This window comes from Crocodylus siamensis, chromosome 2, assembly GCF_052110815.1.
Source record: "Crocodylus siamensis isolate JL-2025a chromosome 2, ASM5211081v1, whole genome shotgun sequence".
Lineage (NCBI taxonomy): Eukaryota > Metazoa > Chordata > Crocodylia > Crocodylidae > Crocodylus > Crocodylus siamensis.
In genome coordinates, this window is record NC_143396.1 from 84164793 (window position 1) to 84181103 (window position 16311).

Below are 16311 nucleotides of genomic sequence, written 5' to 3' on the forward strand. Positions count from 1 at the left end.
GCTGCACTAGGGGCAGGGAGTGGCAGCTCTGGGAGTGGGGGTTGGGGTCTGCAGCCACCCCAAAATTCACTGTAGCTTCCCTGTAGTCCTTTCCTACCGCTGCTGCCTGCCTGGAGTGCAGCCCAAGTCCAGTCCCCTGCCAGGAAGAGCCCCATGCATCCCCGGCCTTGGGCTGTGCTGGCAGCCCACCCTTATCCTGCGTGCAGATCCAGGGGCACATGGCCCCCCCCCCATGCTTTCGTGGGGTGCATGCAGCAGTGAGAACTGTGCCCCCCAGATGAGCTGGGACTCCTAGTCCCACTCCCTTCCTCACTGTGGGGGCCGCTAGACCATGCTGGGACAAGAAGTGTAAGACCTGCCAACACGTCCACCGTTCCCATCATAACTACACCCCACAGTAGAACCATCACCATTCCTGGATCTTACACCTACACCTCCAGAAATGTAATATATTTAATCCAATGCAACAAATGCCTGGATGGAGACTATGTAGGAAAAACTGAACAACAACTGTGTACCAGAATGAATGCACACTGAAAATTTATCAAAGGCAAGAATACCCAATTATCTGTGGGGACACATTTTTCACAAGATAACCACTCTCTCTCCAGGCTCTCAGTTCTAATTCTCAAAGGGAATTTACAAAGCATGTTTTGTAAACAAATCTACAAACTTCACTTCATAAATCTAGTGGATACAAAAAAATCACGGACTAAATACTAGACATTGGATTTATGACATGTCATAATCTGCCTGACATCCAGTAACCCCAGCTCTGTATTTTCCCAGCTGCATTTTATCACCTGTTGACATTGCCCTTTCTGTTTCCTCTCTCCCCCCCAACCTGTCTCTTGCCTATTAACTCCTATCCTCTCTGATCTTCCCTGCCATATGTGCATTTTCACAGAGCTGCATATTGGCGTAAATGTCTATTCCGACCCTAGAGAGAATACACAAACCAGCAGACTCCATATGCCTGAAGATGGGCGTTTTGTGCCTGAAAGCTTGCAAAGACCAGTTTTTTCCAGCTATTCAGTTGGTCTAATAAAAGATATCACATTTACTCAAATAACGTTGTCATCCTTTTTATAGCCATACATTTTCTTGCTTTTTAGTGGATTAATAATGAGAGTCTCGAGAGCGAGTTATATTAAGGGTAGTTTCCATGAGGCAGCCTTGAAAAAACAAATAGGGGAGCTAAATTCTCTTAGTCTGAGTTATTCTCATAGCCTGTATATTGGTGTCTAAATTTCTACTCTTTGTGGCTACCAAGGGAACTTTTTTTCATATGTAGACCATTTGGTAAATGGCATCTTTCTTAGTCTTCAAATTGCCACGTGTAATTGAGAGACATGAACTGCCCCAGTTGTCTTGGGTGTCAGGTTCTGAAATATGGTAAAGTTGGCTATTTCAAATATCATATTAGCAGTAATATATGTTAAACATGTAAACAGTTTGGTAACAACAGATACATTTTGGAATGGAAATCTGGAGATGTAATTTTAATGCCCAAAATACTTGTTTGATTTTGGCTAGAGGTGCACTGATGCATCACTCTGATATCAGATCTTTACTAATGTAAAGAAAATTGTATTGGGAATCAACCTGAAATGGCTGGTAATTTGGCTGATTAAATGCCCATGCCTGTGCACAGCCACTGCAGCATGCAGGCAGTGAGGAGCACAGCCTGGCAGCATGCAGCTGGTAAGTCTGGTGTGGTGGAATAGGAGGAGGAAGGGAAGGGATGTGTGTGTGTTGAGGTGGGGGGAGCAGATCAATGCCCCTTGTGGTGAGGGAGGGAGGAGGCAGGGTACCTGGCTGGGGTGAGGTGGCCCCCGCCTCTGTGCGAACCTCAGGAGGGCATTGGGGGGGGGGGGTGCCCCCAGATCTGCACGGGGTGGGGTGGGTGGGCTGAAGCTGCAGGTTGGAGCCAAGGCTGCTTTGGGCTCTTTTCAGCAGGACTGCGTTGTGGGCGGGGGGGTTTACGGAGCGGGCTGCAGCCATCCCATATTTCACTGTAGTGCTGCTCCCCATACCACCGCCACCTGCCTGGCAGAGCTCTTGTTCAACCCTCTGCCTTCACCCACATGCTGGGAAGAGCCAGGGCTGCACTGGGAGGGTGGTGGTGGCACTGGGAGCAACGCTATGTGGGGACTACGGCAAAACTTGGGGTGGCTGCAGTCCCCTCCATAGCTCCCTCCCAGCACTGCCATTGCCTGCCCTAAGCCCAGCCTCCTCCAAGAAAAGCCTGGCGCATCGCTGCCTACAGCTTCAGTCTGCCCTGCCCCATGTAGGTCTGAGACTCCCTCCCCACATGCTGTCCTAGGGTGTGCACAGTGGCAGGAGCTGCCCCCCTGATGAGCCATGGCTCTGTCCCATGCCCCACCCCGGCTGTGCAGCCTCTGCCCCTTCTCTCCTTCACTGAGGCGGGGGAGGCATTGATCTGCCCCCCACCATGCCCTTTCCGTTCCACAACAACAGACTTAGTAGCTGCATGCAGCTGTGTTGGAAATCGGATCAGTATCAACCGACATGCTTCTTTAAATATTGGCTATTGGTATTGTCCCCCAGAATCTCTATTAGTGAACCCCTAATTTCGGCCCAAGGACTTTTGTTTGTGGACTCTTAAAATTGGGAAAAACTGGTCTTGTATTATTTTTATTTATTATTTTTGCAGAAGGCAGTGTAGATTTGTACAGTCTATGCTAAGTAAATTAGAGAGAGATGTGGAGTAAGCTTTCATGAACTGGAGTTCACTTCATCCAGTGCTGTGGAAGGACATGCCCAGCTAAGTGTATAAACTGGCAAGAATGGTTTAGAATACAGAGCTAGAAAGGAGCAGTGTTGGGATAAGCAACAAGCGAAGAACCCAGAAGAACAAGGGGTCACAAGCTAGTTCAGGTAATGGGATAAAAATGTGTAGTCCCTGTTTAAACCATACTTAACACAAAGCAGTCTGTGGATGACTTGTTTTTCAGTTTCCCATTCAAATTGGTTATTAAAGGTTTGCTGCCAGAGAAGAGCTCCTCTGAGATCAGGATGGAGTGTACAGAGATGGAGAGATTCCTTAACCCCTTTGCAGGGGACAGAACTTGCTGGCTGGCCTTTGCCTCAAATGCCTTTACGGAAGACACTGTCTGTTGTGCTGTCTGTTGAAATTTGTTTGCTTTACTGGATCAATCCAGGAGGAGGTAAAGTCCCTCTCTCAGGAGTAGAACTGGGTGCTAGCTCCTTGAGTCGGGGCCATGGAGAATTGAGAAGTGAGGGACCACAAGAATGGAATCTCTGTGGGAAGAAGCTCAGCCTGCCCCCCCCTCCCCTCCCCCCCACTCTTGAAGCCAGTCCAGTCTGTCTCTCAAGTGTAAATCTTAGAGGGGCACTTCGCTTAACTACTTCATGTAGTGCAGAAGAGGATTATATGACATCAGAGCCTCCTTTTTTAATGTCTTTCCATTGGTAAGTTTGAGTTAAGCACTTGTGTTTACTGCTTTATTTTTTTTTTTTTATGAACAAACTGAAGACGTACTAATTTGTCTGTAATCCATGTGCTCAGGTAAATGAGGAAGGTATAGTAAGCCTATAGGTTTGCTTATATGAGTAAACTAGTTTTAAGGCATTTTTATTCATTTTATTTTATAGTGCAAGTGTACCAAATGGTGCTTGTGGGTTTTTTTTTTTGTTTTGTTTTTGGTTTGTTCAGTGAAGGCTCATTGTGCTAGAGAAGAGTACACCGAGTGGTGAAGCAGCATTGCAAATACCTATTTGAACATTATGCTTTTACAATTGAATGGGTATGTTTTAGTGCCATAGATTACAATAGGCAGCCTGTGCAGACTGTAGTGTAGTGGTGTGAAATACGCATGAAGTGAAAACACTTAACATAGAATGAAATGCTTTGCTTGTTATCCTGCTCAAGAAAGCATAGCTGCAACCTTTTTCTGCTCGGAGTACATTGTAGTTTGAAACCGCAAAGTGAAAATTATGGATAACTATAATAAGGTCTGCATCTGAAAGTTATATCTCTGCAGGATGCTTAGCTACTTCTCTGTTAGTTAATCAGCTAAAAGTGGCTGAGAAGCTAAGAAGTCATCTACAGTGCAACCTTGCATAACAGATGGTAGGTTTGCTCTTAATTTGGTGTTTGTTAGAACTGGGGTGGCCAACATGAGGTGTATGTGGCACAGGCAGCTTCCTTGTGTGGCATGTTGCAGATCAGGGAGCATAAGGCAGAGCAGCAGATCAGGTAGGGAGCACAGGTCAGAGAGCAGACAGCAGAGCAGCAGGTTGGGAAGGGGGTCGGAGCAGCACTCAAGGAGGGTACAAGGTTAATTTGTGGCATCCCTACCAAAGAGGTTGGCCCCTTCTGTGTTAACATCTGCCATACCAACCTGTTTTTCTTCTTTGTCCTCCAAAGTGCTTTTCTTCTTGGGTGAGTGAAGCTGAACAGAAAGAGCTTGTTTAATAATCTTTTGAAAAAGCAAAGACTTGAACTAAGTCTGTAACTGGCCAGTCTGCCTATATTAAGTTTTAAAAGACATACGATGATTGCTTTCTTAAAATTAAGTATTATCACCTAAAACAGAGGTACTGGCTATCTTTACCAGCTGGTGAAGTGCTTTGTCTCCATCAGTGAAGAAGGACAGAGATTCAAATCTAGAGATAAAGAATTTATATTGAGATTAACACATTATTTTAGTAGCTGTTTATTTAGGTTTTTTGTAATTTTATTGGAAGCTGGTAGCAAGCCATAGTTTAAGGTGCTAATCTTTTTTTTTTTTTTTTTTTTTTTTTTCTATTCCCAAAGATTTTTGTGATAATTTTTTAGAGAAGTCTTAAAACATCTATTGCTTGCCTTTTTGTGCAACATCCTTGTAGCAGAATGCCAGGATGGCTGAAAAAACATGCGCATGGTTGTGGTTACTCAAGGGCCAGGCTACTGCTACTATAGCACATGGTTACTTGTGAACTTCTTCAGGACTCGATTATTAGCCAATTCCCAGTGTAGCTGAGCGGAATTACAACCATACACCAAATAGGGATGTAACTGGTTAAACATCGATTATATTTATACCATTTACTGCTTACCATTTACCATTTAGTGACCTTTGGCAGGAATAGCCGTGGCTCCTTATGTCTTCACTGTGCACCCAGTCATGGGCAGCAGCCCCAGCCTGGGAGGCTGCTGTTACAGCCCCACTGCTCCCCCCGGGATCCCTACTGTGCCACCTTGCTGTGCTGCTGCCCCTCAGGGATGCCCTGGGGCTGTGCTCACCACATGAGGGATTGGCAGCGACCCCCTCAGACTGGTGTCACCTGCTGTTGCAGAGCCTCCTGGGGCTGAGCAAGCCATATGCTCAGCCCTGCCTTAGGCCTGGGCCAGGCCATATGTAGCCCTGGTGCCACAGGCGGGAAGGGTCTGGACAAAATGCACCCGGCAGAGGCCATCCCGCTGGGACCAGACCTTCCCTTGCTCCCCAGGCGAGCTGTGGTGGGCCCGACCCAGCTGTGTGGAGAGGCCTTTTAGGCCTACATGCACTTGGCTTCCCTCCGGGCCTGAGCAGTTCTAGCCTTGGGCCCCACACCGCTGCCATCTATGAGCGGGTGAGCAGCGCTGACTGTACTGGGGGTAGGCTGGGCTGGAAACTGCTTGATCTGCCCATTGTGGCTTTGCAACAGTCTGGTGTGGGGTGGGGGGGAAGGACAGGTACTTACTGAGCTCCACTGCCACTCTTTGGGCCTGGACCAAGCTCACAGCTGATGCCCTGGATGCAAGGAGAGACTTCCCTGGCAGAGCCTCAGTTCTGCTGGCAGGGACGTGTGGGGAGCAGGTTCCCAGCTCTGCTCCAGCCGTGGCTTCACACGGTTACCGTCCTGTGATTGTGGTGTGTCCCTGGCCCTGCTCATCTATCTCACTCCCAAGCATCACTCCCTCCTGACCTGTAGCCCCATCTCACATAGGGAGTTTTGGTGAGCTCTTGCATGGGGGAGGTGAGGACGGAGGCAGAGAGGAGGTGCTAACCTGTCCTGCAACAGCTCCCCAAAACACCCTGTATGGCCTGCGGGCCCAAGTTGTCCATCCCTCATCTAAGGTGTCAAGTTTTGTATTCTTCTGCTTTAAAAGAAGTTTTTGAATGTACTAAATCTCTGATCTGCAGTGCTAGAAGTAAATGCAGCATGTGATTGAATTTTTTAAAAATCTAAACCAATAAAGTTGCTTTCTTCATAAAACGGACCATATCTAATTTTTTATTTTTCCCCAGTTTTGTCATGCTATGCTAATTTTATGCACAGAACTCCCATGAATGTATCAGTCTTGTTTCCAGCATTATGTGGGAGCTGGGATTATGTAATCTGAGTTGTATGGTAGAACTTTCCTGGATTGTGCTATTCAGGTTTTATATTTTTTTCCATCTTCACAAGTTTATTTTCACGGACATTTATGCAAATGTAAAGTTGTATTTGGAATCTGGCTTCAGAGATTGCATATTGCATATAGGCTTGTGAGTAAGTTGCCCAAGCATTTAAAAACTGTTTAAAATCTGTTTAATTATGAAATATTCTTTGTATTATTTGCAGTTGCTGCTTCAATTCTAAATTATTGCTGGTTAAGTTGTTTTAACATTTTAAAATATACTAAACTTCCAATTTTTTCTTTTTTTTACTTTTAGTAGTAATTGAGTCACTGAAAGGCCTACCTCCGGTAAATGAAGAAAGCATTATTTTTAAGGAAGATAGGCATGCAGCAGGAAAGGTCTGTGAAACAAGCTTATTACACTACTTCTGCTGTTTGTATGGTAAAACATCATAGATTGTAACACCAGAAAAGTAAATGTATATTGTTGGTGGCATCTGTAACCTGTAAATTAATTCGTTCCATGCTTATAATTATATATGGATAACAGTACCATGATACTGTTTATGAATGCTTCATTGGGGAATCCATTAAAATGTTGGTTCCTTCTTTGGATTGTTTTTCCCTTTTTCTGCACAGCTAGTCTTTTCTGAAGAACTGACTCAGTTCCCTTCTAGATGAGGTAGCTGGTTAATTAACCATGTAAAATACTCCTTTGTTTCAAGATTTTCACAGTCTTTACTCTTCTTCCAGTAGCTGAACCAGGACCTTCATTCTGAGATCAATGAGTGCTGTTCAAATTTAAATTGCCTTTCTGTTAGTGAGAGCCGTCTTTTTAAGGCTGAGCCTATCAGGTTATTTTGGTCAGATCTCAAAAGTTAGAAGGTCCTAATTTTGCATGAAGTTGAAACTGTAGCTGAAGCTGGTAGAGCATGGTAAACTGTATATGCTGTACTGAATAATTATGCTTCTAATAATTTTGTGTGGGAAATTTTTTTGTTTTATAAGTTTAAGCTTTAATAGGGTGCTCTAAAGATGCATTTGAAAATGTAAATAAAATTGCCTAAGGCCACTGTGCCACCTTTTACAAGTAACAGAATATTTTTCTTAGCTTTTGTCTTGGTTCATTTGGTGGTGTGTCTGTGTAGTCACTTTCATTACAGTCCATTTAACCTTTTGTTTGTGAATTTTGAACAACAGGGTATGTAATTTTTAGAGGTGCACTGATACATTGGTCCAATATTGGATCAGCACTGCTATAAAGAAAACTGTCTGTATTGGAAATCGGCTGATATGGCTGATTAATTGGGCCAGTAAATGGCCTATGCATGCGCGCAGCCACAGTGCAGCACGTAGGTGGTGAGCACAGCCTGGCAGCTTACAGACCAGTGAAGGGAAGTGGGGGGCAGATCAAGGCCTTTGCAGTGAGGGAGTACTGGGCGAAGTGCTCCCTAGCCAGGGCGAGTCAGGCATGGGACAGAGCTGCGACTTGTCTGGGGGGTTCGGGGGGGGGAGGGCAGCTCCTGCCATTGTGCGCCGCTCATCCAGGAAGGCACGGGGGCGGAGGAAGTGGGAGTGTGTGTCCCCAGATCAGTGTGTGTGGGGGGGGGCAGGGCTGCACCAAGCTCTTTCTGGCGGGGCTGTGTGCAGGGAGGACAGGTCAGCGGTAGCACTAGGAGGAGGAATGGGGGGCTACAGTGAATTTGGGGGTGGCTGTAGCCCCCCCTATAGCCTTTTCCCAGCACAGCCCTACCCCATCTGGCCAGATAGAGCTCGCCCTGCCCGGCCCCACACAGATCTGGGGACACATTTCCCCTCCTCCCCCAGTGCTCTCCTGGATGAACAGCAGTAGCTGCCATGTGAGCAGAAGAGCACTGGATGAGCCGCTGAACCAGCAGCTCCCAGATGAGTGGCATACAGTGGTGGGAACCAGCCCCCACCCCTGCACCCCCCTGGACGAGCTGTGGCTCCATCACATGCCTGCCCCGCCCTGGCTGGGCAGTGCTTGTCCCAGCCCCACTCCTCCTTCACCAGTGGGGCCTTGATCTTCCCCTCCCCTGTCCCTCCCCTTCCATCACACCAGACCTACCAGCTGCATGCAGCTCTTCAAGTTGCTGGGCTGGTATTGGAAATTGGATCGGTATCAGCCGATATGCCTGCTTAAAAATCAGCTACCAGTATTGTTCCCAAAAACCTGTAGCGGTGCACCCCTAATAATTTTTTCAAAAAAGGGTGGCAGATACACAAATAAAACTACAATGGGTGTGACTAGGGCTCTTTTGGCAGTAAACAGACTATGCAAGGAGCTAGAAAAAGTTTAGTGAGGATAGAATGGATATCTTTAAACTAGGTAATTATATACAGGCTTTGGATCTTTTGCAGTGGATAAAGTCCCTACACTCCTCCAAAATGATTTACTGATTTTCCCCCCCCCCCCATCCCCTCCTCCCTTTCTGGCTATGTGGCAGCCTGTGAATTTGAATAAGGCAGATATACTGTTTTTTCCCCAATCAGGTATGATCATGTACTGATGCCTACCTAGTTGGGATCATTTGAGCCCAGTTTTTTCTCCTGCCCAGGCAGGGGGTTGGACTTGAAGATCTACAAGGTCCCTTCCAACCATACTTCTATGATTCTATGTAATTGACAACATAACAGAAAGCATATATACAAGGGGGCAGAATTAAGGTTACTTGAGCAGCCTAAACTCTGATATTTTCAACTTGTGGGTGCTTTTAATTGCAACTCAGATGGTGCTTTGGCTTAGCGTTCATTTAATTAAGTTGTATGATGTGTACTTGTAACATCATTCTGCCATCCACTTTTAGGGTTTAAGTACTAAAATTTCAGTACAGGTGTAACTTTACATTATCTGACAGCAGCAGAAGATTGCTGTCCTCTGCTGGATGGGAGAGATCAGGCTGTTTGGTCCAGAGCACAGTGGGAAGGCTGGTTTGAACCTGATTTCCAGCCCCGCCCTCCCTCCACACACGCACGTGCACTCGCATGCACTTGTGCACACATGCACAAACACTGTCACCTGGCTAGTGTTCTGGTCCTGGTTTGAGATTATACTGTTAGTACTTGGTTGTTTTGGCATGCTGAAATTTTGTAGCTAGCACAATGAAAGGGGGGAAATTTCCTTTTTTTCTACCCACCCAGTGTAGAATTCTTTGAAAGAGGGAAAGCATGCAACTGGGAAAAATCCAGCTGGTGATTGTAAATGGCAACTTTTATGGGCTTTGAGAAGGAAAGAATAACTGGAGATAAAAGAATATATTTTCCCAGCTCAGAATTGTGGTTAGAGACAAGCATGCTTTTACAGTGAGATGGGAAACATCCAAGCAAGTTAATGGAGTAGATGAGAGTAGGTGCAAGAGTGGTTAAGAGGGCAGCAGAGTGGCAGAACAGAGTTTAGAGCGGGGTGAAATTTTGTATATGACAGGTTAAAAAAAAAAAAAAAAGTGGCAATAAGGAAGGGGAAAAGCACACTATTTCTTTAATTCTTTAAAGCTACGTGCAGTTCACTCTAGGCTGGGGCAACGATCATGTAGAGCAAGTATCCAAAGCCAGATACAGAATTTTTATTCACTGCAGCGAGGTGCCTCTGAGGAGGGACCCTGCCTACCAGTTATAATACTATTTTATACCTTGTTAATATGCTAGCATTAGTTCGTGATTAGTTTGTGCTTGTAAAAATACTCAATCATCTACTAACTAAATTACTGTTCTATCCAATCAAGTGACATTGTGGGCGTGAACACTGAAGTTTAACTCTCGTGACTGCATGTTTTATATATTCTTGCCAAGTAGTCTGCTTGAAAGAAAACAATTCTTGTCCTGCTTTCAAGGTTCTTCCATTGACGAGACTCCTCTGTTGACCAGATTCAGCTAGTTTCATATCTTATTAGTAACTCTTTACACAGCACTTCTCTTTTAACCCTTTTAACCCATCTAGTATGTGCTGTGTCCGCTTCTATGTATTGAAAGGTAAAAAGAAATGGCCTTACTTCTATATTACAAAATCCACACACAACAGATTCCTCCCTTTCCCCCTGTGCAAGAAGCACTGAGGTGTTACATAGAAGAGTTTAAGGAAGCAGGAAGGTTTTGAGAAGTGAGTTAAAGTGGGAGAAGGAAGCTATGATTCTGGGCATAGGATTCAGTTTGGTGGAGATGAAAAGCTATTTAGTTGGGAAGATGGCAGAAGAAGAGAATGAAATTACACTTAAGGAAGTTAGTCTGCTGATGGGATTTCCTCTGGAAACAAAGAATGATCCATGTATGGGTTGGCTAGAGATTTAAGGAGGACAGATGAGTCCAGAGTGTTCCAAGCACAGAGAGCCACAGAGACAAAAAAAAAAAGAACCAAAATTTTGAAAAGGACTTAAGGTAGAAAGAAGGATTGGAAGGAGTACAAGAAGTGAACACTGGAAGAGGCAATGAGATGAGTGGAAGAACTATATCACAAAAGTGCCTCCCTCTTGCCTACACAAATAGCTGCTGGTAAGTGACAGCTAAATAGGAAATGGGAAAGGAAAGTGACTTCTTCAGTAGCAATTTTTGAGGAAACTAACAACATTGTGTTGAATAATAAACAAAAATTAAAAGGAAATTATTTAAACACAAAATCTCAACCTGCCGGTCATGGTTGATTTTGAAGTGTTTGAATTGCTCTAAAACATAATCTGGTAATTTTTAGAATATTTTTATAATCCTGACAATATCAGTTGTTTTAGCGCATAATTGTAGAGAAGAAATTCTTAGTTTAGTAGTTTCCTAAAATTGGCTATAATTTTCTTTTGTCTTTCAGATATTTGAGATATTTGGTCCTGTTTCACATCCCTTCTATGTGTTGCGGTTTAACAGCCCTGAGCATATTAAGAAGAAGGGCATTAATCTGAAAGATGCTGTGTATTTTGCTCCATCGGTGGAGGATTTCACCCAGTATATATTTGCAGAGAAACTACAACAGTGAGTTATTAACCTGTTTTTACATGATTTTAAGGCTGCTTAACAAAGTGTATATATAGGCACAAAAACAGTGAACTTTTATAGAAAAAATTAAATGCCCCTTGCAAAAATGAAAGTGCAAAAGTAGACCATGTTATAATAAAATTGTTCACTATCAAAGTGAAGGAGGAAAATAACTAAAGTAATATATTTGTTTTAACATTAAACATTTGCATGATTGCTAAATTTCAAATCGGGGTAGATAACAACGATTTAAAAAAACAGGTTTTTTATTTAATCTTTTAAAAAGAATGTTAAGATGCTTTTAAAAAAATAAACTTATATAAAGAGTTTTAATTGAAGATAAGTTAAAGTTCAAAGATATCATCATGGAATAGGCATTAGAGCTTCTAACTATATACTGATTTTCAACAATATATTCATGCAACCTTTTAGAAGTTTTAGAAATACAGAAACATTGAAATGATCAACATTAAAGTATTTGATATCAAAATCATTCAAAATTTGACCAGTTTAATGCATTTATACCTATAGGACTGGGGTATTGTTTTTGTTTTTCCATGCATCAGTCCAAAGCTTAGACATGATGATAAATTAATTTTAAAGATTGATAGTGAGATGTAAAAGAGTATTCCAAATGGTTAATGATTAATTGGATGTTGCATTGCTCTTTCTCACAAATGAAGGAGCAGGGTGATATGCAGAAACCTACTTTGTTTTTCCTGTGTTCTTACTTAGCCAGTAGACCCTATTAAAGAACTATGAGGGGACCAACAGGGAGGTGGGGTGGGATGGGAAGGGGGAGATCATTTTGATCTTCTTGTAACGCACATGCTAATATTCCAAAGCCCTTTTGAATTGGTATCTGAAGAAATTGTAGTTAAACTAAGAGAATGTACTTTTCTGAGATTTTTAAATCTTGGTCTTAGCTCCTTAGTGCTAAGACTGTGTTTGTTTTCCATTTGGACTAGAGTGGTTCTGTGGATATAATGAGGCAGCAGCCATCTGTGCCATCAGCCCTTTTCCCCCAATTGTTCCGTCTGCCAATCTGTCAACATACAAATGTGCATCTTTGAGTACTCAAATTGCCAGTTGCTTCTATTTTTGAGCACAGTGAGTGAAAGTACCTTTCAGGTGTCTTCCTTCTAGAGATTCAGAGCAGGTCTTGACCCTTCTAGATTTTTGCCTTATTCATTTCCAAATCTTTCAGTAGTGCTTCATCATTTGTTCTTGAGGTTCCATCACACTATTCTGTACTTGACTAACCAATTACCCATCAAGAACGACAGGGGAGAGGGAGATGGGTGGGGATGGAGCACCACCACCCACCACCCCACGCTGCTCCCACTCAGGAGCCAGGAGGTCAGGGGGAGCTTGCCCCGCCATGCCCTCTGTCTCCCTCTGCCAACACCCCGCACCGCCACCACCACATGCTGCTTTCCACGGCCAGTCACTCGTGCAACTCTGTGGGCTGCTGATGGGCGGCGGTGTGCGATTTGGCCAGGCGCAAGGCCCGTCAGCAGCCTATGGAGCCACATGTGTGACTGGCCATGGAAAAGCAGTTCGGGGAAGTAGGTGGCAGTGCCAGCCTGCGAGCACCCCCCACCTTACCCCGCCCTCCACCCCCCTTGTGTCCGGCCACTGCCACCAGAAGGGGTATGCTAGTTAAAGGTTGAAAACCCTTGCTTTTGTCCATCTGAAATCATCTGTATTGAGCAGGGGTCTGGAATGGATGACTTTCCAGTCCGACTTTCCTAACATTTTCTCAGAAAATTCCTCAGTACGCTTAGAATGACTTCTGTGCCTAAACTACTGTTCATGCCATGTGAGTCAATGATCATCCCTGGTACAAGTGAGCTCTGGTCTCAGTTCTTCCATCTTGTTAAAAGAGTGCGTGTGCAGTTTATATTTGTGCTTAAAAGAACATCTGTAATTTTCTGGGTGATTTTTGCTTGTCGTGCTTGTAGTTGTTTTTTTTCTGACGGGGTGTAGACTAGATCAAGATAATAAAGGAAACTGTTCTGTTTAGGAGAACTGGCTTTCGACTCTTTCGAAGATTGCCTTATGGTCATCCCATATTGTAGAAAGTAAAGTTTCAGTGATGTGTACATAAACCTTCCTCTGATTTGTTAAATCAAAGAAATAAATATCAGTGGGCAGTGTAAAAGCTCATTTAGGGTAGTAGTATAATTGCTTGCTATAAAAGGGGATATCTGGAACAGTAAATCCACTATAAAGAGTCTAATGTTAATTGTTCTGTAATGCATCTGGTTGATTAAGCACTTTTCAGTGCTTTTGTAAATCTGTTTTTCAGTCCCTTCTGAATTTTTAGAATGAATACTGAAGTTCAGACTTCAGAGAATTGTTTCCTCTGTTCCTGAAGGTGGTTTTCTGTTTTTGACTGTGTCTGTACAGATTAAATGTTCTGTCTTATCCTATCCCTTGGCAATAGGGAGAAACCATCATCATTTGCCTAGTTTTGATTATAACCATGTCTAGTGGTTTGCTTGCTTATTTGTTTTATGGACAAATCCATAGACTAATGAGCTTCTCAACAGTACAGGTTTCCTTTGATACTTCCTCTGGTATTTTTTATGGGAATTATTTTTATAACAATATTCCAAGGAGATGAAAAGGAACTACAAGAATGCACTTTGCTTATTAAAGATCAGAGGTGAGCTTTGCTTTCCATCATTTGTCATTCTTCTGCTGCTTGGGAAGAGTCAACCATACATTTTAGTTTAAAGGCTTTATCCAGTCAGCTTTTCCTTTTAGCTAGATACCTAAGGAGTTCTCACCATTTGAGCATCCCCCAGTTGTTGATGTATGTTTATCCTCACAGTGCTTTTACTGTTGGGAAACTGAAGACAATGACTGTCTCAGGCTTATTGCAAAAATGTTGGCTGAGGCAGGAATTGAAACTCACTGTCTTGTGATCCAGGCCAGTGCCCTGTTTACTATCTGAATGTGAAATGTGAAATCAAGCAGTGCGGTACTTAGAGGATTTTGATGCCGATTTGGTTCTTACCACATGTTGCATCTGCCTGATGTGTATCAAAACAGAAAATCAGTAACTTTTGTCTTGTCCTCCCTCCATTGTCTTCCTCATCACTTCCCCTTGGGGATTGCTTCTTAGGTGGTGAGTCTCTTTCGCAACAATTTTCTTGCTCTAAAGTTTCCTAAGATGGAAATAGGTGAGTTTTAGTACTTGAATTCCTGTTGCTTAAAATCCTAGATTCCTATCTTCAGAGTTGTAGAACCATGATATCTAATTATGGTCTAGAATGAGTGCAGAGCAGTTATTTCCCTGTATTGTCCATTTTATAACTGTTGGATAAGGTGTATGTCTATTTAACAACTTTTTTTAGGTAGCTCAGCTGAGGTCAAAAGTTTAATTACTTGCGAGTGGGTTCCTGTACCAGATGTTACAATAGCTTGACCAATTTGCTGAAGACTGTCATTATCAGTTAAAACTTGCTTTGGTTTCTTTGGGGTCATTAGTACTTGCTTTAACAGCTTTAGGAGCTTTAAAATGTTGAAAATTGCTTCAGTATGTGTAAGATTAAGTTTCAGTTTTAAATTCCAAGGTGTGGTTTGTAGCCGTTCACTGATAAGAATACAGCAGAACTTCTCATTTTCACTTTTGGGTCATCTGCATTACTCTGTGCATCTCATCTTTGGTAAAATATTTTTTCCCCCCTCAAACATATTTAAGGGTGTGGTTTGTTTGTTTGTTTGTTTGTTTGTTTGTTTGTTTTCTTCTTTTCGTCAGCTTCTACACTAAGAAAATTCAGGCTTAGATCTTTCCTATGGCTGGACCAAAGGGAGGGAGTATCATGGAGTCACCCCAGGACAAAGTTACTTTTAGGGACTCATTGTGTACCATACATGGATTTTTCTCCCAAAATAGGTTTATTTCTGTGGTGTTTAATATATAATGGTAGCTAGTATGCAAAGCTGTGTTCAGTATTGTTCTCACATCTGCATGCTGTCTAGTTAGTACTTGATGCATGTAATTTTGATGTATATTTTTTACAGCCAAGGTTGTTTTAGTAAGTTGGTGATTAGCCTAAAAGCCTTCAACAGTTTGAACTTTGAAAAGATAAGGGCTTGGAAAAGGACCAAAAGCCAGACACCTAGCTAGTCATACAATCTTGGGGGAGGAGTATTATATTGGATTAACAAATGTATATGTCTGAGAAGCTAGTAGTCTTGGTAAATATGCACCTTGAGAGGAGTAGGGAGAAGGAAGTTACTGCAAAGTATAAGCCCCATGAATCCAGGGGTGACATAAATTAATGACCAGGTATGCAGCAGTACTTAAAGGTTTCCTCAAGAATATGGATTGGTTGTCAGATTTCCTTGGGGACAGGGAAATGCTGGAGGCTCCCAGCTGGTGATCTGAATAGAGGCTGTATCCTTGGATATAAGGTGTACGGTATGATCAGGTATTGTTCTGATATTTTTTTCCCTTCTCTTTCAGCATATGGCTATTGATTTTTCTTGTGTTGGTTCTTGCTTATAATAAATCCTTTTCTTATTCTTTTTAACCCATTAATTGTCAGTGATGCTCGTGAACCCAGGGTATCTGAGCTATTATGTTTGATCTCCCCAGGGGAAGAGGGATCCATGTTTTCTGAGCACATAGCTGAATGAGGGTATGTTGTTTCTTGCTGACAGAATCCCTCTGCTTGGGCTGGCAAGGCTTGAAGGAGTCCGGCCAAGAAATTGGCCTCTGGTACAACTCAGCTGGTTCTCATCGGTCAAGCAGGAAACAGTAGAAGGGCACACCAGAGAAAGTCTCAAGGTTGCATCTGGAACCAGAGCTCTGTCACAGGGGGTCCTAAGTAAGATTTCTATGTGGATCATGCCATGTTCCAAGGTTTAGAGGGTCCATAGCTCTGACTTCAAATATGGTGCCCCTCCAGGAGGCTGGACCAAACCTGAGAAAGTACTGGGTTTCCCTAGATGTGTTAGACAGACAT

General features: G+C 43.2%; 1 protein-coding gene across 2 annotated transcripts in view; it reads left to right on the plus strand.

The window, feature by feature from the left end:
* The window catches only part of NAF1 (nuclear assembly factor 1 ribonucleoprotein), a 61637-nt gene that overhangs the window by 29606 nt on the left and 15720 nt on the right, over nt 1-16311 (plus strand). The window contains exons 4-5 of one of the 2 annotated variants that reach the window (XM_090036261.1): nt 6672-6751; nt 11166-11326. In XM_090036261.1, the coding sequence (XP_089892387.1) occupies nt 6672-6751; nt 11166-11326 (241 nt within the window). Of the gene's footprint in view, nt 1-6668; nt 6752-11165; nt 11327-16311 lie in introns of both variants that reach the window. The other variant, XM_090036260.1, reaches the window with a different exon arrangement.